This window comes from Rhinoraja longicauda, chromosome 4 (genome assembly GCF_053455715.1).
Source record: "Rhinoraja longicauda isolate Sanriku21f chromosome 4, sRhiLon1.1, whole genome shotgun sequence".
Lineage (NCBI taxonomy): Eukaryota > Metazoa > Chordata > Chondrichthyes > Rajiformes > Arhynchobatidae > Rhinoraja > Rhinoraja longicauda.
Genome location: NC_135956.1, coordinates 69556446 through 69574117, shown reverse-complemented (window position 1 = coordinate 69574117; position 17672 = coordinate 69556446). Strand labels below are relative to the sequence as shown.

Sequence of the window (17672 nt, the reverse complement as noted above, 5' to 3'; positions counted from 1 at the left end):
GGTAGTGCTGGTGTAGGGGTAGTGCTGGTGTAGGGGTAGTGCTAGTGTAGGGGTAGTGTAGGGGGAGTGTTAGTGTAGGGGTAGTGCTAGTGTAGGGGTAGTGCTAGTGTAGGGGTAGTGCTAGTGTAGGGGGTAGTGCTGGTGTAGGGGTAGTGCTGGTGTAGGGGTAGTGCTAGTGTAGGGGTAGTGTAGGGGTAGTGCTAGTGTAGGGGTAGTGCTGGTGTAGGGGTAGTGCTGGTGTAGGGGTAGTGTTAGTGTAGGGAGTAGTGCTGGTGTAGGGGTAGTGCTAGTGTAGGGGTAGTGCTGGTGTAGGGGGTGATCGCTGGTCGGCGCGGACTCGGTAGACCGAAGGGCCGGTTTCCGTGCTGTATCTCTGAACTAAACTACCATTGAACCATTGACTAACTCTTCCTCTTCTCTTCCCTCTCTCAAGCAAGCGTGCGCCACTGTGGAGCATCAAGGGGGCTATGGCGGCTTGCAAAGGCATCTGGACCAAGGCGTTCTGGAGAGCGGTGGCGGGAGAGTTTTTGGCCACCCTCCTCTTCGTGCTCATCAGCCTCGGCTCCTCCATGGGGTGGGGAGGGGTGACTGGACCCTCGGACATCCTACTCATCTCCCTCTGCTTTGGCTTCAGCATAGCCACCATGGTGCAGGGCTTTGGCCATATCAGCGGCGGGCACTTTAACCCCGCCGTGACCGCCGCCATGGTCTGCTCCAGGGACCTCAGTCTGGCCAAGGGCTTCTTCTATGTCCTAGCCCAATGCCTGGGCGCCATCGCCGGGGCAGGCATCCTCTACCTCCTCACCCCAGCCAACGTCAGGGGCACGCTCGGAGTCACCGCGGTAATACACACACTCGGCCACTCGCTGGCCATTTGGCCCAACATGGCCACCATGATCCCTGTGCAGGACTGGGGTTAAGGCTAGAGTTAGGGTGAGGTTTAAGATGAGGTGCAGGATTAGGTTTAGGATTAGGATGAGGTTTACTATTAGGTGCAGGAATAGGTTTAGGATTAGGAATAGGTTTAGGATTAGGAATAGGTTTAGGATTAGGAATAGATTTAGGATTAGGAATAGGTTTAGGATTAGGAATAGGTTTAGGATTAGGAATAGGTTTAGGATTAGGAATAGGTTTAGGATTAGAAATAGGTTTAGGATGAGGTTTAGGATTAGGATGAGGTTTAGGATTAGGAATAGGTTTAGGATTAGGAATAGGTTTAGGATTAGGAATAGGTCTAGGATGAGGTTGAGGTTTACGATTAGGAATAGGATTTGGAATAGGTTTAGGAATAGGTTTAGGATGAGGATGAGGTTTAGTTTCAGGTTTAGGATGAGATTTTAGGATTAAGATTAGGTTTGAAATTTAGGATGAGGTTTACTATTAGTAGGATTGTAGGATTAGGAATAGGTTTAGGATTAGGTTTAGGGTCAGGTTTAGGATGAAATTTAGGGTGAGGTTTAGGATTAGATTTAAGAATAGGATTGGGATGAGGTTTAGGTTTAATTTAGGATTAGGTTTATGATGAGGTTTAGGTTCAGGTTTAGAATTAGGTTTGGGTTAGGATCAGGTTTAAGTTTAGTTTTGTATAGTTCGGTTTAGGTTGAAGTTTAGGTTCAGAGTTTAATCATAATTATGATCATAACCATACTTTATTAGCCAAGTATGTTTTGCAACATATGAGGAATTTGATTTGCCATACAGTCACACCAATAAAAAGCAACAGAACACACAAAATACATTTTAACATGAACATCCCCCACAGTGAATCCTCCACATTCCTCCCTGTGATGGATGTCGAAAAAAGATTCAGTCTTCCCTTCTTTGTCTCCCGAGGTCGGGGGCCTCGAGCCTTTCGTTGTCGGGGCGATCTTGGCTCCCATAGCCGGTGGCCGAGCCCTCTGCATCGGGGCGATCAAGCTCCCACATCGGGGGTATCTCAGCTCCCCCGTGCCGGGCGATCAGATCTAGGGTCGGGGCTAGTCGAACCTACTGCGAATTTGGAGCTTTCCTGACATCGGTCTCTACCCGAGTCTGCAAGCTCCTCCGCGATTGGAGCGTCGATCCCAGGCAAGGGATCGCAGGCTCCGATGGTAAGTCCACGGCCCCACGGTGGGGCTCAAAGTCAGTCTCGAGCAAGGCCGCCAGCTCCATGATGTGAGGCCGCAGAGCGGCCGGAGATACGATCCGGAAAACAATCGGGTCTCCGGCAAGGTAAGAGATTGAAAAAAAAGTTTCCCCCGACTCCCCCCAACAACCCCCACATAAAACAAACCAGAGAACATTAACACAAACCTCTAAAACACTAAAAAGAACAAAAAAGATGAAAAGACAGACAGACCGTTGGCGAGGCTGCCATCGCTGACAGCGCCACCTGGTGAGTTTACGTTCAATTTTAGGATTAGGTTTCAGATTAGGTTGTGGTTTAGGTTTATTATTGTCACGTGTACAGGTACAGGGAAAAGATTTGCAGTGCATGCCATTCAATCTGATCAGGCAATACTATTAAAAAAAAGATACAAAGTGCTGGAGTAACTGGAGTAGCATCTCTGGAGAACATGGATAGGTGGCGTTTCAGGTCGGGACCCTTCATCACTCTGAAGAAGGGTCCTGACCCGCAATGTCACCTAACTGGGGCCTGATCCGCTGAGTTCCTTCAGCACTTTGTGTCTATTTTTAAAATAAATTGGTACCTGCAGTTACTTGAGCGATATCTAGGGAAAAAAAGGAAATATTTAGATTTAGATTCAGGTTTATTATTGTTACGTGTGTTATCCGGTCAAATCAGATAATACCATTCAAAAATACAATCGAGTCAAACCTAAGTACGAAGATAGACACAAAAAGCTGGTGTAACTGTGGGCCAGGCAGCATCTCTGGAGAAAAGGAATAGTTGATGTTTGGGGTTGAGACCCTTCTTCAGACTGAGTGTCGGGAGAGGGAAACAAGAGTTATAGACGGTACATAGAACAAATGAATGAAAGATATGCAAAAACCACCGTTGATCAATGAAAGGTGGAGCCCACAATGGTCCATTGTTGGCTGTGGGTTAGGTGATAACGAGTTGTACAGACAGTGGAACTCAACAGGTCGACAGTGAAACTAGTACGATGACTAGGGTTCACTGTCTGTACAGCTCGTTACCACCTACCCCACAGCCAACGATGGACCACTCCATCTTTTTGTGTCTATTTTAGCTTTAAACCAGCATCCGCAGTTCCTTCCTACAAACGCAAGTCCAATAGGTAGAGCTAAGGGGAAGAGAATCATCTCACCATTCTCACCTCCTCTGCTTTCTCCCCACGGACCTGCAAGTTCTTTATAGACAATAGGCAATAGGTGCAGGAGGAGGCCATTCGGCCCTTCGAGCCAGCACTGCCATTCAATGTGATCATGGCTGATCATTCTCAATCAGTACCCTGTTCCTGCCTTCTCCCCATACCCCCTGACTCCGCCATCCTTAAGAGCTCTATCCAGCTCTTTCTTGAATGCATTCAGAGAATTGGCCCCCACTGCCTTCTGAGGCAGAGAATTCCTCAGATTCACAACTCTCTGACTGAAAACGTTTTTCCTCATCTCAGTTCTAAATGGCCTACCCCTTATTCTTAAACGGTGGCCCCTTGTTCTGGACCCCCCCCAACATTGGGAACATGTTTCCTGCCTCTAACGTGCCCAACCCCTTAATAATCTTTATTTGAGAGGGTTGATTCAATCCTATCCGAAGTCCCCGATAGACTATTTTCACCTTTCCCACAGACAGCGAGTTGTAGAACAACACCTTGCTTTGGCAAGTATAACATTAACTAAGACCATAGAACGCTGCATCACAGGAACTGGCCCTTCGGCCCACAATGGCTGTACCGATCATGACGCCCAATTAAACTAATCCCCGCTTGCACGTAATCCATATCCCACCATTGGGGTGGCACAGTGACGCAGCAGTAGAGTTGCTGCCTTACAGCACCGGAGACACAGGTTCAATCCTGACCACAGGTGCTGTTCTTTGTACGGAGTTTGTACGCTCTCCGTGTGACCGCGTGGGTTTTCTCCGGGTGCTCCGGTTCCTTCCCACACTCCAAAGACGAGCAGGTTTTGCAGGCCAATTGGCTTCCATATAATTGTAAGTTGTCCTTAGTGTGAAGGATATCATATCATATCATATATCATATATATACAGCGCGGAAACAGGCCTTTTCGGCCCACCAAGTCCGCGCCGCCCAGCGATCCCCGCACACTATCACTATTAACACTATCCTACACACACTAGGGACAATTTTTACATTTACCCAGCCAATTAACCTACATACCTGTACGTCTTTGGAGTGTGGGAGGAAACCGAAGATCTCGGAGAAAACCCACGCAGGTCACGGGAAGAACGTACAAACTCCATACAGACGGCGCCCGTAGTCAGGATCGAACCTGAGTCTCCGGCGCTGCATTCGCTGTAAAGCAGCAACTCTACCGCTGCGCCACCGTGCCGCTAGTGTACGGGGCGATCGCTGGTCAGTGTGGACTCGGTGGGCTGAAGGGCCAGTTTCCACACTGTATCTCTGAACCAAACTAAACCAAACCAAACTAAATTAAATGTTGTGTAGGAAGGAACTGCAGGCGCTAGTTTAAACCGAAGACGGGCACAAAAAGCTGGAGTAACTCAGCGGGTCAGGCCGCATTTCTGGAGAAAAGGAATAGGTGACATTTCGGGGTGTGACCTTCTTCAGACTAAGGTCTTCAAACTAAAGGTTTGTAGATGAATTGGCTTTGGTAAATGGTAAATTGTCCCTAGTGGGTAGGGTAGTGTTAGTTAGTGTACGGGACGATGGCTGATCGGCGCGGACTCGTTGATTCGTGGTGTATCTCTACAGTCTACAGACTGCCGTCACCTCTGGACCCATCTGGAGGTCGTGACACTCGCTGCTCTTTGCCGTTTCAGATTGACGAGAATCTCTCCGCTGGCCACGGGCTGTTGGTGGAAATGCTCATCACGTTCCAGCTGCTGTTTACCATCTACGCCACGTGCGATTCCAGACGCGATGACCTCAAAGGCTCATCAGCGTTGGCCATTGGTCTCTCGGTCGCCATTGGACACATGTTTGCCGTAAGTTCAGCTTGGTTCAGTTTATTGTCACGTGTACCGACCGAGGTGCAGTGAAAAAGCCTTTTGTGCAGGAAGGAACTGCAGACGCTGGTTTACCCCGTAAATAGACACAAAATGCTGGAGTAACTCAGCTGGTCTGGCAGCATCTCTGGAGAAGAGCAATGGGTTTCATTTTGGGTAGAGACCCTTTTTCACGCTGAGAATCATGGGAGAGGGAAACGAGATATGGAAGGGTACAAAACAGCATTATGTAAGGTGTGAAAAGGACAGATCATAGCAGACGATGATCAAGGAAATGTAGTATAAGAAAATAACTGCAGATGCTGGTACAAATCGAAGGTATTTATTCACAAAATGCTGGAGTAACTCAGCAGGCCAGGCAGCATCTCAGGAGAGAAGGAATGGCTGTCGTTTCGGGTCGAGACCCTTCTTCAGACTGATGTCAGGGGGGCGGGACAAAGGAAGGATATAGGTGGAGACAGGAAGACAGTGGGAGAACTGGGAAGAGGGATGGGAAGAGAGGGACAGAGGAACTATCTAAAGTTTGAGAAGTCAATGTTCATACCACTGGGCTGCAAGCTGCCCAGGCAAAATATGAGGAGCTGTTCCTCCAATTTCCGGTGGGCCTCACTATGGCACTGGAGGAGGCCCATGACAGAAAGGTCAGACTGGGAATGGGAGGGGGAGTTGAAGTGCTCGGCCATCAAGGAAATGTAGAATGGTTCATTGTTAGCTTTTTGTTGCGTGCTCTCCAGTCAGCGGAAGGACAATCCATGATTACAATCGAGCCATCCACAATGTAAAGATACATGATAACGGGAATAACGTTTAGTGGAAGATAAAGTCCATTAAAGTCTGATCAAAGATAGTCTGAGTGTCTCCAGTCAGGTAGATGGTAGCTCAGGATTGCTCTCTAGTTTAGATTAGATTAGATTAGATTAGGGATATTGCGTGGAAACAGGCCCTTTGGCCCACTGAGTCTGCGCCGACCAGCGATCCCCGCACACTATAACCCTGTCCTATACAAACGTGGGACAATTTAAAAAGATGTCCCTCAGATTCCGATTAAATCTGTTGTGGATTGCTGAGCGTGTTGGATAGTGCTAGTGTTGAGTTTAGATTATTGTCACGTGTACCGAGGTACAGTGAAAAGCTTTTGTTGTGTGCTCACCGGTCAGCGGAAAGACAATGCATGATTGCAGTCGAGCCATCTACAGTGTACAGATACATGATGAAAGGGAATAATGTTTAGTGCAAGATAAAGTCCAGTAAACTCTGATTAAGGACAGTCCAAGGGTCTCCAGTGTGGTAGATAGCAGCTCAGGACCGCTCTCTAGTTGTTGGTTGGATGGTTCAGTTGCCTGATAACAGCTGGGAAGAAACTGCCCCATAATCTGGAGGTGTGCATTTTCACTCTTCTGTACTTTTTGCCTAATGGGAGAGGGGAGAGGAGGGAGTGAGACTCAGGGGTGCAATGCTGCCGGAGCTCACTGGAGCGCCGCTCCAACACCTCTGCAAAAACAAAAGGTCAAATAAACAGCGGTGTATTCTAACTAGCAGGGAATTTAACAGCGGCCGCTCCGAGCACCAGTGACAGCTCCGGTAACTAAAAAATGAGTACTGCAACACTGGTGCGACTGATCCTTGATTATGCTGGTGGTCTTGCTGAGGCAGCGTGAGGTGTAAATGGAGTCAGTGGAAGTCTCCTGAACCCTGCTCGATACAGCTTGAATGTAATAAGAAGAAACTACAGCAGGAAAGGGCACCAAGTTTCATGATTTGCAAATGCTGGTTTACATCCAATGTGGACACAAAGTGCTGCAGTAACTCAAGGGGTCCAGCAGCATCTCTGGAGAACATGGACAGGAGATGTTTTGGGTCGAGACCCATCTTCAGACCCTCTGAAGAAAATCCTATGCATGTTCTCCAGAGATGCTGCCTGATTCACTGAGTTACCCCAGCACTTTGTGTCTATCTTTAGATACAGCTTGAGTTTAGTTTTGTTCAGAGACACAGCATGGAAACTGGTTTAGTTTAGTTTAGAGATACAGCAATGGGTCCGCTCCGACCATCGATCATACGTTCAGACAAGTGCTGTGTTATCCCGCTTTCCCATCCGCTCCCGACTCTCTAGGGGGAAGTTTACAGAGGGACAATTAACTTACAATCCCATGTCTTTGGGCAGTGGGAAGAAACCGGAGCAACTAACATCGCAGGGAGAACGTGTAAACTCCAACACGGACAGCGCCCGAGGTCAGGATCAAACCAGGGTCTCTGGTGCTGTGAGGCCAGCAACTCTACCACCGCGCCACCGTGCCGACCCCACAGTTAAACTCTAAAAGACTTTTACTAAACTCGAGATGAACAAGATCACCAGGCTCAGCATGGGGAAAATCCAAAACTGAGCAAAGACAGAGACAAAAATCATTGGGACAGCACGGTGGTGCAGCGGTAGAGTTGGTGCCATACAGAGCTAGAGACATGGGTTCGATCCTGACTACAGGTGCTGTCCGTACGGAGTTTGTAGGTTCTCCCCGTGACCTGCGTGGGTTTTCTCCGGGTGCTCCATTTTCCTCCCACACTCCAAAGACGTACAGGTTTGTGGGTTAATTTGACTTCGGTAAAAATTGTAAATTGTCCCTAGTGTGTATGACAGTGTCAGTGTACAGAGTGAGTGTTGGCCAGCATAGACTAGGTGGGACAAAGGGCCTGTTTCCGTGCTGTATCTCTTAACTAAAACTAATCGGCACTTGCATAGGGAACTCAACAGGTAACTCAAATGAAAATGACACACAGATGAAAATACTTAAACTTAATTGAACACGTCAACACAGTCTATACTCTATGGTCAGCAGAGTTATCAGCAGGCACTGTGACTAGTTTAGTTAGATGTGATGTGGCCCTTGTGGCTAAAGGGATCAGGGGGTATGGAGAGAAGGCAGGTACAGGTTACTGAGCTGGATGATCAGCCATGATCATATTGAATGGCGGTGCAGGCTCGAAGGGCCGAATGGCCTACTCCTGCGCCTATTTTCTATGTTTCTGTTAGTATAGTATCATAAATTCATATATCATCAGAGCAGAAGTAGGCTAGTTGGCCCAATAAGTCTACTCCATCAGTCAATCACGGCTAATCTATCTTTCCCTCTCAACCCCATTCTCTTGCCTTCTCCCCCAAACCTTTGACACCCTTACTAATCAGGAATTTGTCAATCTTTGCTTTAAAAATACCCAATGACTTGGCCTCCACAGCCACATGTGGCAATGAATTGCACAGATTCACCAGCCTCTGGCTAAAGAAATTCCTCCTCATCTCCTTTCATAAAAGTACATCCTGTTATTCAAGGGTTGTGCCCTCTGATCCTAGACTCTCCCACTAGTGGAAACATCCTCTTCACATCCATTTTAACCATGCCTTTCACTATTCGGTAAGTTTCATTGAGGTCCCCTCTCATCTCTCGAAATACCTAGTTTAGTTTAGTTTAGTTTAGATATACAGCATGGAAACAGGCCCTTCAGCCCACTGAGTCACACCGACCATCGATCAACCGTTCACACTAGTTCTATGTTATCCCACTTTCTCATCCACTCCCTACACACTACGGGGCAATTTCCAGAGGCCAAAGAAAAACATACAAACAGGCACATCTTTGGGATGTGAGAGGAAACCAGGGCACCCGGAAAAAACCCACTCAGTCACAGTGAGAACGTGCAAACTCCACGCGGACAGCACCCGAGGTCAGGATTGAACCTGGGTCTCTGGCTCTACCCGCTGCGCCATCTTCCACGGATGGAAACAGGAATAATGATCAATGTATGCTCCAACAACTCTTTGCTCAGTTGCCAATGAATACAGCATGTCATGGAGCCATCGAGAATGGAAACAGGCCCTTCAGCCCAACTCGCCCATGCCGTCCAAGATTCGGTCAGAATCGAACCCGGGTCTCTGGCGCTGTGAGGCAGCAGCTCTACCCACTGGACCACTGTGCTGACCACAAAGGTTGACAATAGACAATAGGTGCAGGAGGAGGCCATTCGGCCCTTTGAGCCAGCACCGCCACTCAATGTGATCATGGCTGATCATTCACAACCAGTACCCCGTTCCTGCCCTCTCCCCATATCCCCTGACTCCACTATCATTAAGAGCTCTATCTAACTCTCTCTTGAGATGGACTTTAAGTCCCCTTTGATTTGTAGGTCATGCTAACCTTACTCTTGTGTTTCAGATAAACTACACAGGTGCCGGCATGAATCCTGCCAGATCGTTTGGACCTGCGGTTATTACAGGGAAATGGGCCAACCACTGGGTAATTATTAATTGCGCAATTAGTGTAGGAAAATAACTGTAGATGCTGGTGCAAATCGAAGGTATCACAAAATGCTGGAGTAACTCAGCAGGTCAGGCAGCATCTAGGAGAGAGGAAATGGGTGACGTTTCGGGTCGAGACCCTTCTTCAGACTGACGTCAGGGGGGCGGGGCAAAGAAAGGATATAGGTGGAGACAGGAAGACAGTGGGAGAACTGGGAAGGGGGAGGGGAAGAGAGGGACAGAGGAACTATCTAAAGTTGGAGAAGTCAATGTTCCATACCGTAGGACTGGAAGATGCCCAGGCGAAATATGAGGTGCTGTTCCTCCAATTTCCGGTGGGCCTCACTATGGCACTGGAGGAGGCCCATGACAGAAAGGTCAGACTGGAAGTGGGAGGGGGAGTTGAAGTGCTCAGCCACCGGGAGATCAGGTTGGTTAAGGCGGACTGAGCGAAGGTGTTGAGCGAAACGATCGCCGAGCCTGCGTTTGGTCTCGCCGATGTAGAGAAGTTGACACCTGGAGCAGCGGATACAATAGATGAGGTTGGAGGAGGAGCAGGTGAACCTCTGTCTCACCTGGAAAGACTGTTTGGGTCCTTGGATGGAGTTGAGGGGGGAGGTAAAGGGACAGGTTTTGCATCTCCTGCGGTTGCAGGGGAAAGTGCCTGGGGAGGGGGTGGTTTGGGTAGAAAGGGACGAGTGTCTCCTTGCATCTCCTGCGTTTGGCCCATATCTAATCCACATGTACATGTCCTATCCATGTACCTGTGGAGACTCTCCTACTAGTTTCCACTAGTTTCTAGAGTCTAGAACCAGAGGCCATAGCCTCAGAATAAAAGGACGTACTGTCAGAAAGGAGATGAGGAGGTATTTCTTTAGTCGGAGGGTGCTGAATCTGTGGAATTTATTTCCACAGGTGGCTTTGGAGGCCAAGTCGATGGATATTTTTAGAGTGGAAATTGACAGATTCCTGATTAGTACGCATGTCTAGGGTTATGGGGAGAAGGCAGGAGAATGGGTTTGAGAGGGAAAGCCATGAACGAATGACGTAGTAGACTTGATGGGCCGAATGGCCTAATTTTGCTCCTAGAACTTATGAACTTTTCGTACTTCTGTACCTCTTGCCTGATGGGAGAGGGGAGAAGAGGGAGTGACCGGAGCAATCTCTGGCATTCCAGGGAAAATGTTGAGAAAACAGCACGGTGACGCAGAGGTAGAGTTGCTGCCTCACAGCGACAGACACCCAATTTTGATCCTGACTCTGGGTGCTGCCTGTACGGAGTTTGTATGTTCTCCCTGCGGCCATGTGGGTTTTCTCCGGGCGCTCTGGTTTGCGCCCACATTCCAAAGATGTTCAGGCTTGCAGGTTAATTGGCTTGGCATAATTGTACATTATGGACAATAGACAATAGGTGCAGGAGTAGGCCATTCAGCCCTAGAGCCAGCACCGCCATTCAATGCGATCATGGCTGATCACTCTCAATCAGTACCCCGTTCCTGCCTTCTCCCCATACCCCCTCACTCCGCTATCCTTAAGAGCTCTATCCAGCTCTCTCTTGAAAGCATCCAACGAACTGGCCTCCACTGCCTTCTGAGGCAGAGAATTCCACACCTTCACCACTCTCTGACTGAAAAAGTTCTTCCTCATCTCCGTTCTAAATGGCCTACCCCTTATTCTTAAACTGTGGCCCCTTGTTCTGGACTCCCCCAACATTGGGAACATGTTTCCTGCCTCTAATGTGTCCAATCCCCTAATTATCTTGTATGTTTCAATAAGATCCCCCCTCATCCTTCTAAATTCCAGTGTATACAAGCCCAATCGCTCCAGCCTTTCAACATACGACAGTCCCGCCATTCCGGGAATTAACCTAGTGAACCTACGCTGCACGCCCTCCATAGCAAGAATATCCTTCCTCAAATTTGGAGACCAAAACTGCACACAGTACTCCAGGTGCGGTCTCACCAGGGCCCGGTACAACTGTAGAAGGACCTCTTTGCTCCTAATGTGTGTAGGCCCTAGTGTGTGTAGGATAGTGCTAGTGTGCGGGTATTGCTGGTCGGCGTGGACTCGGTGGGCCGAAGGGCCTGTTTCCGCACTGTATCTCCAAATTTAATTGAACTAGGCTGTAATTTGTGGCTGTTCCCCGTTGAGGAGCGCTTATCTTTCTTTATCTGTTTCAGGTTTACTGGGTAGGTCCAACAATGGGTGGAGTTGTGGCAGCTGCCTTCTACAAGTACCTCTTCTGTCCAGACAAGGAAATGAAGAACCATTTTAAAGATGCCTTAAGGCCAACGCAGGCTCCCGGGGATAAATATTCCGATGTGGAAGAGGGGAAGGGCCAAACCATTGAGTGCGTGGATCTGGCTGTGACACCAGTGAGCTCACGTTCCGTGCTTGGGTTTAACGTTGAAGAAAAGGAGAAAGACAAGACTGAAGAACTGTTGACACCTGCATGACTAGCAAAGGGAAAGAGGAACGGAGAGATAACTAGTGAATCCTTGCTTGTCGAGGTTGTTCCTATCAAGGAAACTGATCTATTATAAACATACAGCACTCTGTAACTCTTTGGCGCCTTGAACAAGGATTAATCCATTGTAAGGACAATATTAGTGCAATACCCAAGGACACAGGGGCTGGACTAGCACGAGATACGATCTGTCCCCTTCACAAACTCAACCCTTGCTCTGTCCTAGTCTTGGCGGCACAACGTTAAAGGAACGAGGTGGAATCATGCGTTGACATGATCGAAGGGAAGGCACAGCTGGTAGAGCAAACAGAGGCCCAGGTTCAATCCTGACCTCGGCCGCTACCTGTGTGGAGTTTGCACGTTATCACTGTGACCGCGTGTTTTCCCCCACGTGCTCCGATTTCCTCACATTTCCTGACAGAAAATGCGGGTTAGGTTGATTAGTTGGTGGCTATGAATTAAGTTTAGTCTTAGGTTTATTATTGTCACATGCATCGAAGTGTATACAGCGAAAAGCTTTATTTTGCCATGCTATCCAATCAAATCAGATAATACTATGCATAAATACTATCAATCCAAACTCACGTGCAATGGGTCGAGTGAAGACTCACGGATTCATAGTTATACAGTGCAGAAACAGGCAGTTAGGCCCAGTGAGTGTGTGTTGACCATCAACCAAAGATAGATACAAAAAACTGGAGTAATTCAGCTGTGCGTCAGACAGCGTCTGGAGTAAAGGAATAGGTGACGTTTTCGGTCGAGACCCATGTTCAGACCATCAGCCATTAATTTACGCTAATCTGTCCTACTCACACGGAAACTGGCCCTTCATCCCAACTCCACCATGCTGACCAACTTATCCCTTCTAAACTAATCCCATTTGCCTGTGTTTGGTCCATATCTGCCCAAAGCTTTCCTATACATGTGTCTATAACATGTTGCTATAATACCTGTCTCAACTAACTCCTCTGGCAGCTCGTTACACATACCCAACACCTCCATGTGAAAACGTTACTCCTGAGGTTCCAATCAACTCCTTCCCCTCTCACCTTAAACATTTTCCCTCTCGTCCTTGATTGCCCTATATTACCCAGAGTCTGGGTAAAGGACTCTGTGCATTCACCTGATCTATTCTCCTCGTGTTTTTATACATCTCCCTATAAGATCACCTCTCAACCATGCGGTACAATCTATCCAGTCTGTCCTCGTAACTGGCAACAAAGTGGCGCAAAAGAAGACACAAAGTGCTGGAGTAACTCAGTGGGTCCGACAGCATCTCTGGAGAACATGGATAGGGACCCTTCTTCGGATTGAATGGAGTAGGGGGGGGGGGGGGGGGGTGTCAGGATGGGACAAAGTCTGGCAAGTGATGGGAAAGAACTACAGATGCTGGTTTCAATCGAAGGTAGACACAAAATGCTGGAGTAACAGGCAGCATCTCTGGAGAGAAGGAATGGGTCTCTGGAGAGAAGGAATGAGAAGGCAAGTGATAGGTGGATACAGGCGAGGGGGTTGATTGGCAAATGGGTGGGAGTAAGTGACAAAGGCTGGAGATGAAAAGGGGACAAAAGGGTGTGAGATACGGAGAAAAGAGGAGTTAAAAACCTGCACTCAGATCCAATCAGATCAGATAATACTATGCATAAATACAATCACGTCACACTCAAGTACAATAGGTAGTGCAATGGGGAAGATACAAAAGTGGGTGGTTTTGCAGATAGTGAAGATGGTTGTGAAAGATTGCAGCAGGATCTGGATCGATTGGCCAGGTGGGCTGAGGAATGGTTAATGGAATTTAATACAGAGAAATGTGAGGTGTTGCATTTTGGGACATCTAACAAGGGCAGGACCTGCACAGTAAATGGCAGGCCTCTGGGGAGTGTTGTGGAGCAGAGGGATCTAGGAGTGCAGGTGCATGGCTCCTTGAAGGTTGAGTCGCAGGTAGATCGGGTGGTCAAAAAGGCTTTTGGCACATTGGCCTTCATCAGTCAGAGTATTGAGTGTAGAAGTTGTATGGTCATGTTGCAGTTGTATAAAACATTGGTGAGACCACATTTAGAGTATTGTGTTCAGTTCTGGGCACCATGTTATAGAAAAGATATTGTCAAGCTTGAAAGGGTTCAGAGAAGATTTATGAGGATGTTGCCAGGGCTAGAGGGTCCGAGCTATAGGGAGAGGTTCAGTAGGCTGGGTCTCTATTCAATAGACAATAGGTGCAGGAGTAGGCCATTCGGCCCTTCGAGCCAGCACCGCCATTCAATGTGATCATGGCTGATCATTATTTGGAGTGCAGGAGGATGAGGGGTAATCCTATTGAGGGTGTATAAAATCATGAGAGGAATAGACCGTGTAGATGCACAGAATCGCTTGCCCAGAGTAGAGATATCGAGGACCAGAGGACATAGGTTTAAGGTGAAGGGGGAATGATTTAAGAGGAATCTGGGGGGTAACATTTTCACACAAAGAGTGTGGGGTGTATTGAACAAGCTGCCAGAGGAGGTAGTTGAGGCAGGGGCTATCCCAACGTTTAAGAAACAGTTAGACAGGTACTTAGATAGGACAAGTTTGGAGGGATATGGACCAAGTGCAGGCAGGTGGGACTAGTGTAGCTGGGACATGTTGGCCAGTGTGGGCAAGTTGGGCCGAAGGGCCTGTTTCCACACTCTATGACTCTATACAAAGTGCAGAATATAGTTCTCAGCATTGTAGCGCATCAGTTCCAGAGACAAAGTCCAATGTCTACAATGGGGTAGGATGAAGATATACCAATATCAATCTATAGGTAAAATGTACATGAAGGAACTTCAGATGCTGGCTTACACCAAAGATAGACACAAAATGTTGCAGTAACTCAGTGGGTCAGGCAGCATCTCTGGAGAAAAGGAGTAGGGGATGTTTCGGGTCGAGACCCTTCTTCAGTCTGCTTATTGTTATGCTCTATGCCATGGAGGATCCGGTACTCATTGATGTGGGGGCGGAGGGATACATAGTCAAGGCCTCTGTTGAGGACAGACCGTCGTATGTCAGAGAGAGGGAGATGATGGGAAATGGTGCAAACACAACAAGGGTGGGGGTTGGAATCAGAGGAGGCAGAGGGATGGAAGGACGTATGAACAAAGGACTGTGGGAGGGTAGTGGAGGATTAGAGAGGAGAGTAGTGTTCGATTGAAGAGTGATTTGTTCTGAACCTTTTCATATCTCTAGTTTCTCTCTCCCCTGACTCTCAGTCTGAAGAAGGTCTCGACCCGAAACATCACCTATTCCTTTTCTACAGAGATGCTGCCTGACCCGCTGAGTTACCCCAGCTTTTTGTGCCTATCCTCAGTCTGTAGATATATCAATAACAATCTGTATTGAGGGGTTCATTCAGAAACTTGGAGATGACAAAATGTAAGAGCAGGATAAAGACCATGTTGACTTCAGAACATTTCATCAGTCAGGGTATTGAGTACAGAAGTTAGGTTGTTATGCTACAGTTGTACAAGGCATAGGTGAGCTTGCATTTGGAGTATTGTGTTCAGGTTTGGTCACCCTGCTATAGGAAGGTTGTTGCTAAGCTGGAATGGGTGCCGAGAAGATTTACGAGGATGTTGCCAGGACCCGGGGGCCTGAGCTACAGGGAGAGGCTGAGCAGGCTAGGACTTTATTCCTTGGAGCGCAGGAGGATGAGGGGTGATCTTATAGAGGTGTAAAAAATGATGAGAGGAATAAATAGGGTCTTTTACCCAGAGTAGGGGAATCAAGGACCAGAGGACATATGTTTAAGGTGAGGGTGGGAATGATTTAATAGGAGCAACGTTTTCACAAAGAGAGTGGTGGGTGTATAGAACGAGCAGCTAGAGGAAGTGGTTTGTATGTTCTCCATGTGACCGCGTGGGTTTTCTCCGGGTGCTCTGGTTTCCACCAATATCCCAAAGACGTTCGGGTTTGTAGGTTAAGTGGCTTCTGTAAATCATTCCTAGTGTGTAGGAAAGGACTAGTGTACGGTGTGATCGCTGTTCAGCGCGGACTCGGTGGGCCGAAGGGTCTATTTCCGTGCTGTATGCTCCCACTCCCACGAGCTCCATGCTCCCACTAGTGGGAGAGTCTAAAACCAGAGGCCATAGCATCAGAATAAATGGATATTCCTTTAGGAAGATGAGGAGGGATTTCTTTAGTCAGAGGGTGGTGAACCTGTAGAATTCTATGCCACAGAAGGCCGTGGAAGCTGCCAATTAATATTTTTAAGGCAGAGATAGATAGATTTTTGATTGGTGCTGGTGTCTGGAGTTATGGGGAGAGTAGGATTGAGGGGGTAAGATACAACAGCCATGATTGAATGGCAGAGTAGACTTGATGGGCTGAATGGCCTAATTCTGCTCCTATCACTTTTGAACTTTAAGTCCAAACTAAACTAAACCAGACTACCATTGCGATGTTTAAGAAACACTTGGACGGGTACTTGTATGGGACAGGTTTAGAGGGATATGGACAAAATGCAGCAAGGTGGGACTAGTGTAGATGGGACATGTTGGTCGGTTTTGGGCAAGTTGGGCCGAAGGGCCTGCTTCCACTCTGTTTGACTCTCTGATTCTACCATAGATCTTCAGTCCCTGTTCGAGAGGGACGTTGAGGCTTACAACGTAATGTAAAGTGACACTAATCGGGAAGCGGGATACGGGAGAGTGCACACAGGTCAGGAACTGAATGCGGTACAAAGCATTCCGAGCATTCCACATCTAAGATGACTTTGCTCCACTAGACAGGAACAATGTGACCCAAGTGGAGACCGACCGCACTGAGCTCTGCACTAAATCTACTGATGGAACTAGGGGCAGTAGACCGTAAAATTCCTGTGATAATGAGCGAGGCCGTCGAGACACAGTCCAAAATCATCGACCCTGAGGTTTAACGAGTACCGTGCAAAGGAGAGAACTGGAATCCATCGCCACAGGCGGCTGCGGAGGCTGCCACTGGGTATCTTTAAGGCCGGGATTAACAGATTCTTGGTTAGTGCGGGTGTCAGGGGTTACGGGGAGAATGCAGGAGAATGGGGTTGAGAGGGAAAGATAGATCAACCACGATTGAATGGCAGAGTGGACTCGCTGGGCTGAATGGCCTGACTTGGCCTCCACAGCCGTCTGTGGCAATGAATTCCACAGATTCACCGCCCTCTAAAGAAATTTCTCCTCATCTTTCTAAAGATACGTCTTTTTATTCTGAAGCTGTGGCCTCTGGTTCTAGACTCTCCCACTAGTGGAAACATCCTCTCCACATCCACTCTATCCAGGCCTTTCACTATTCGGTAAGTTTCAATGAGATTCCCCCTCATTCTTTTAAATTCCAGCGAGTGCAGGCCCCAGTGTCGTCAAACGCTCATCATATGTTAACCCAATCATCCCCGGGATCATTCTCGTAAACCTCCTCTGGACTCTCTCCAACACCAGCACATCCCTCATCAGACATGGGGCCCAAAACTGCTCTCAATACTCCAAATGCGGCCTGATAAAGCCTCAGCATTACATCCCTGTTTTTATATTCTAAAGAATCAGTAACACAATGGTTATATTAATCAGCAGAAAGTGCTGGAGTAACTCAGCGGGTCAGGCTGCATCTTTGGAGAACATGGATAGGTGACGTTTCACAAAGTGCTGGAGTAACTCAGCGGGTCAGGCAGCATCTTTGGAGAACATGGAGAGGTGACGTTTCACAAAGTGCTGGAGTAACTCAGCGGGTCAGGCAGCATCTCTGGAGAACATGGATAGGTGACGTATCAAATCAGCTTCTTCAGACTGATTTTGAAGGGGGGGTGGAGAAGTTGGATC

The 17672-nt window shown here is 48.0% G+C and overlaps 1 protein-coding gene across 1 annotated transcript in view; it reads left to right on the top strand.

Moving 5' to 3' along the window:
• The window catches only part of aqp4 (aquaporin 4), a 17062-nt gene extending 3883 nt beyond the window's left edge, over window positions 1-13179 (top strand). Inside the window, exons 3-6 of the mRNA XM_078398021.1 lie at window positions 434-842; window positions 4928-5092; window positions 9319-9399; window positions 11582-13179. Coding sequence (XP_078254147.1) covers window positions 434-842; window positions 4928-5092; window positions 9319-9399; window positions 11582-11857 — 931 coding nt within the window. The 3' untranslated portion in view covers window positions 11858-13179. The remainder of the gene's footprint in view (window positions 1-433; window positions 843-4927; window positions 5093-9318; window positions 9400-11581) is intronic.
• The last annotated feature ends 4493 nt before the right edge of the window (window positions 13180-17672 follow it).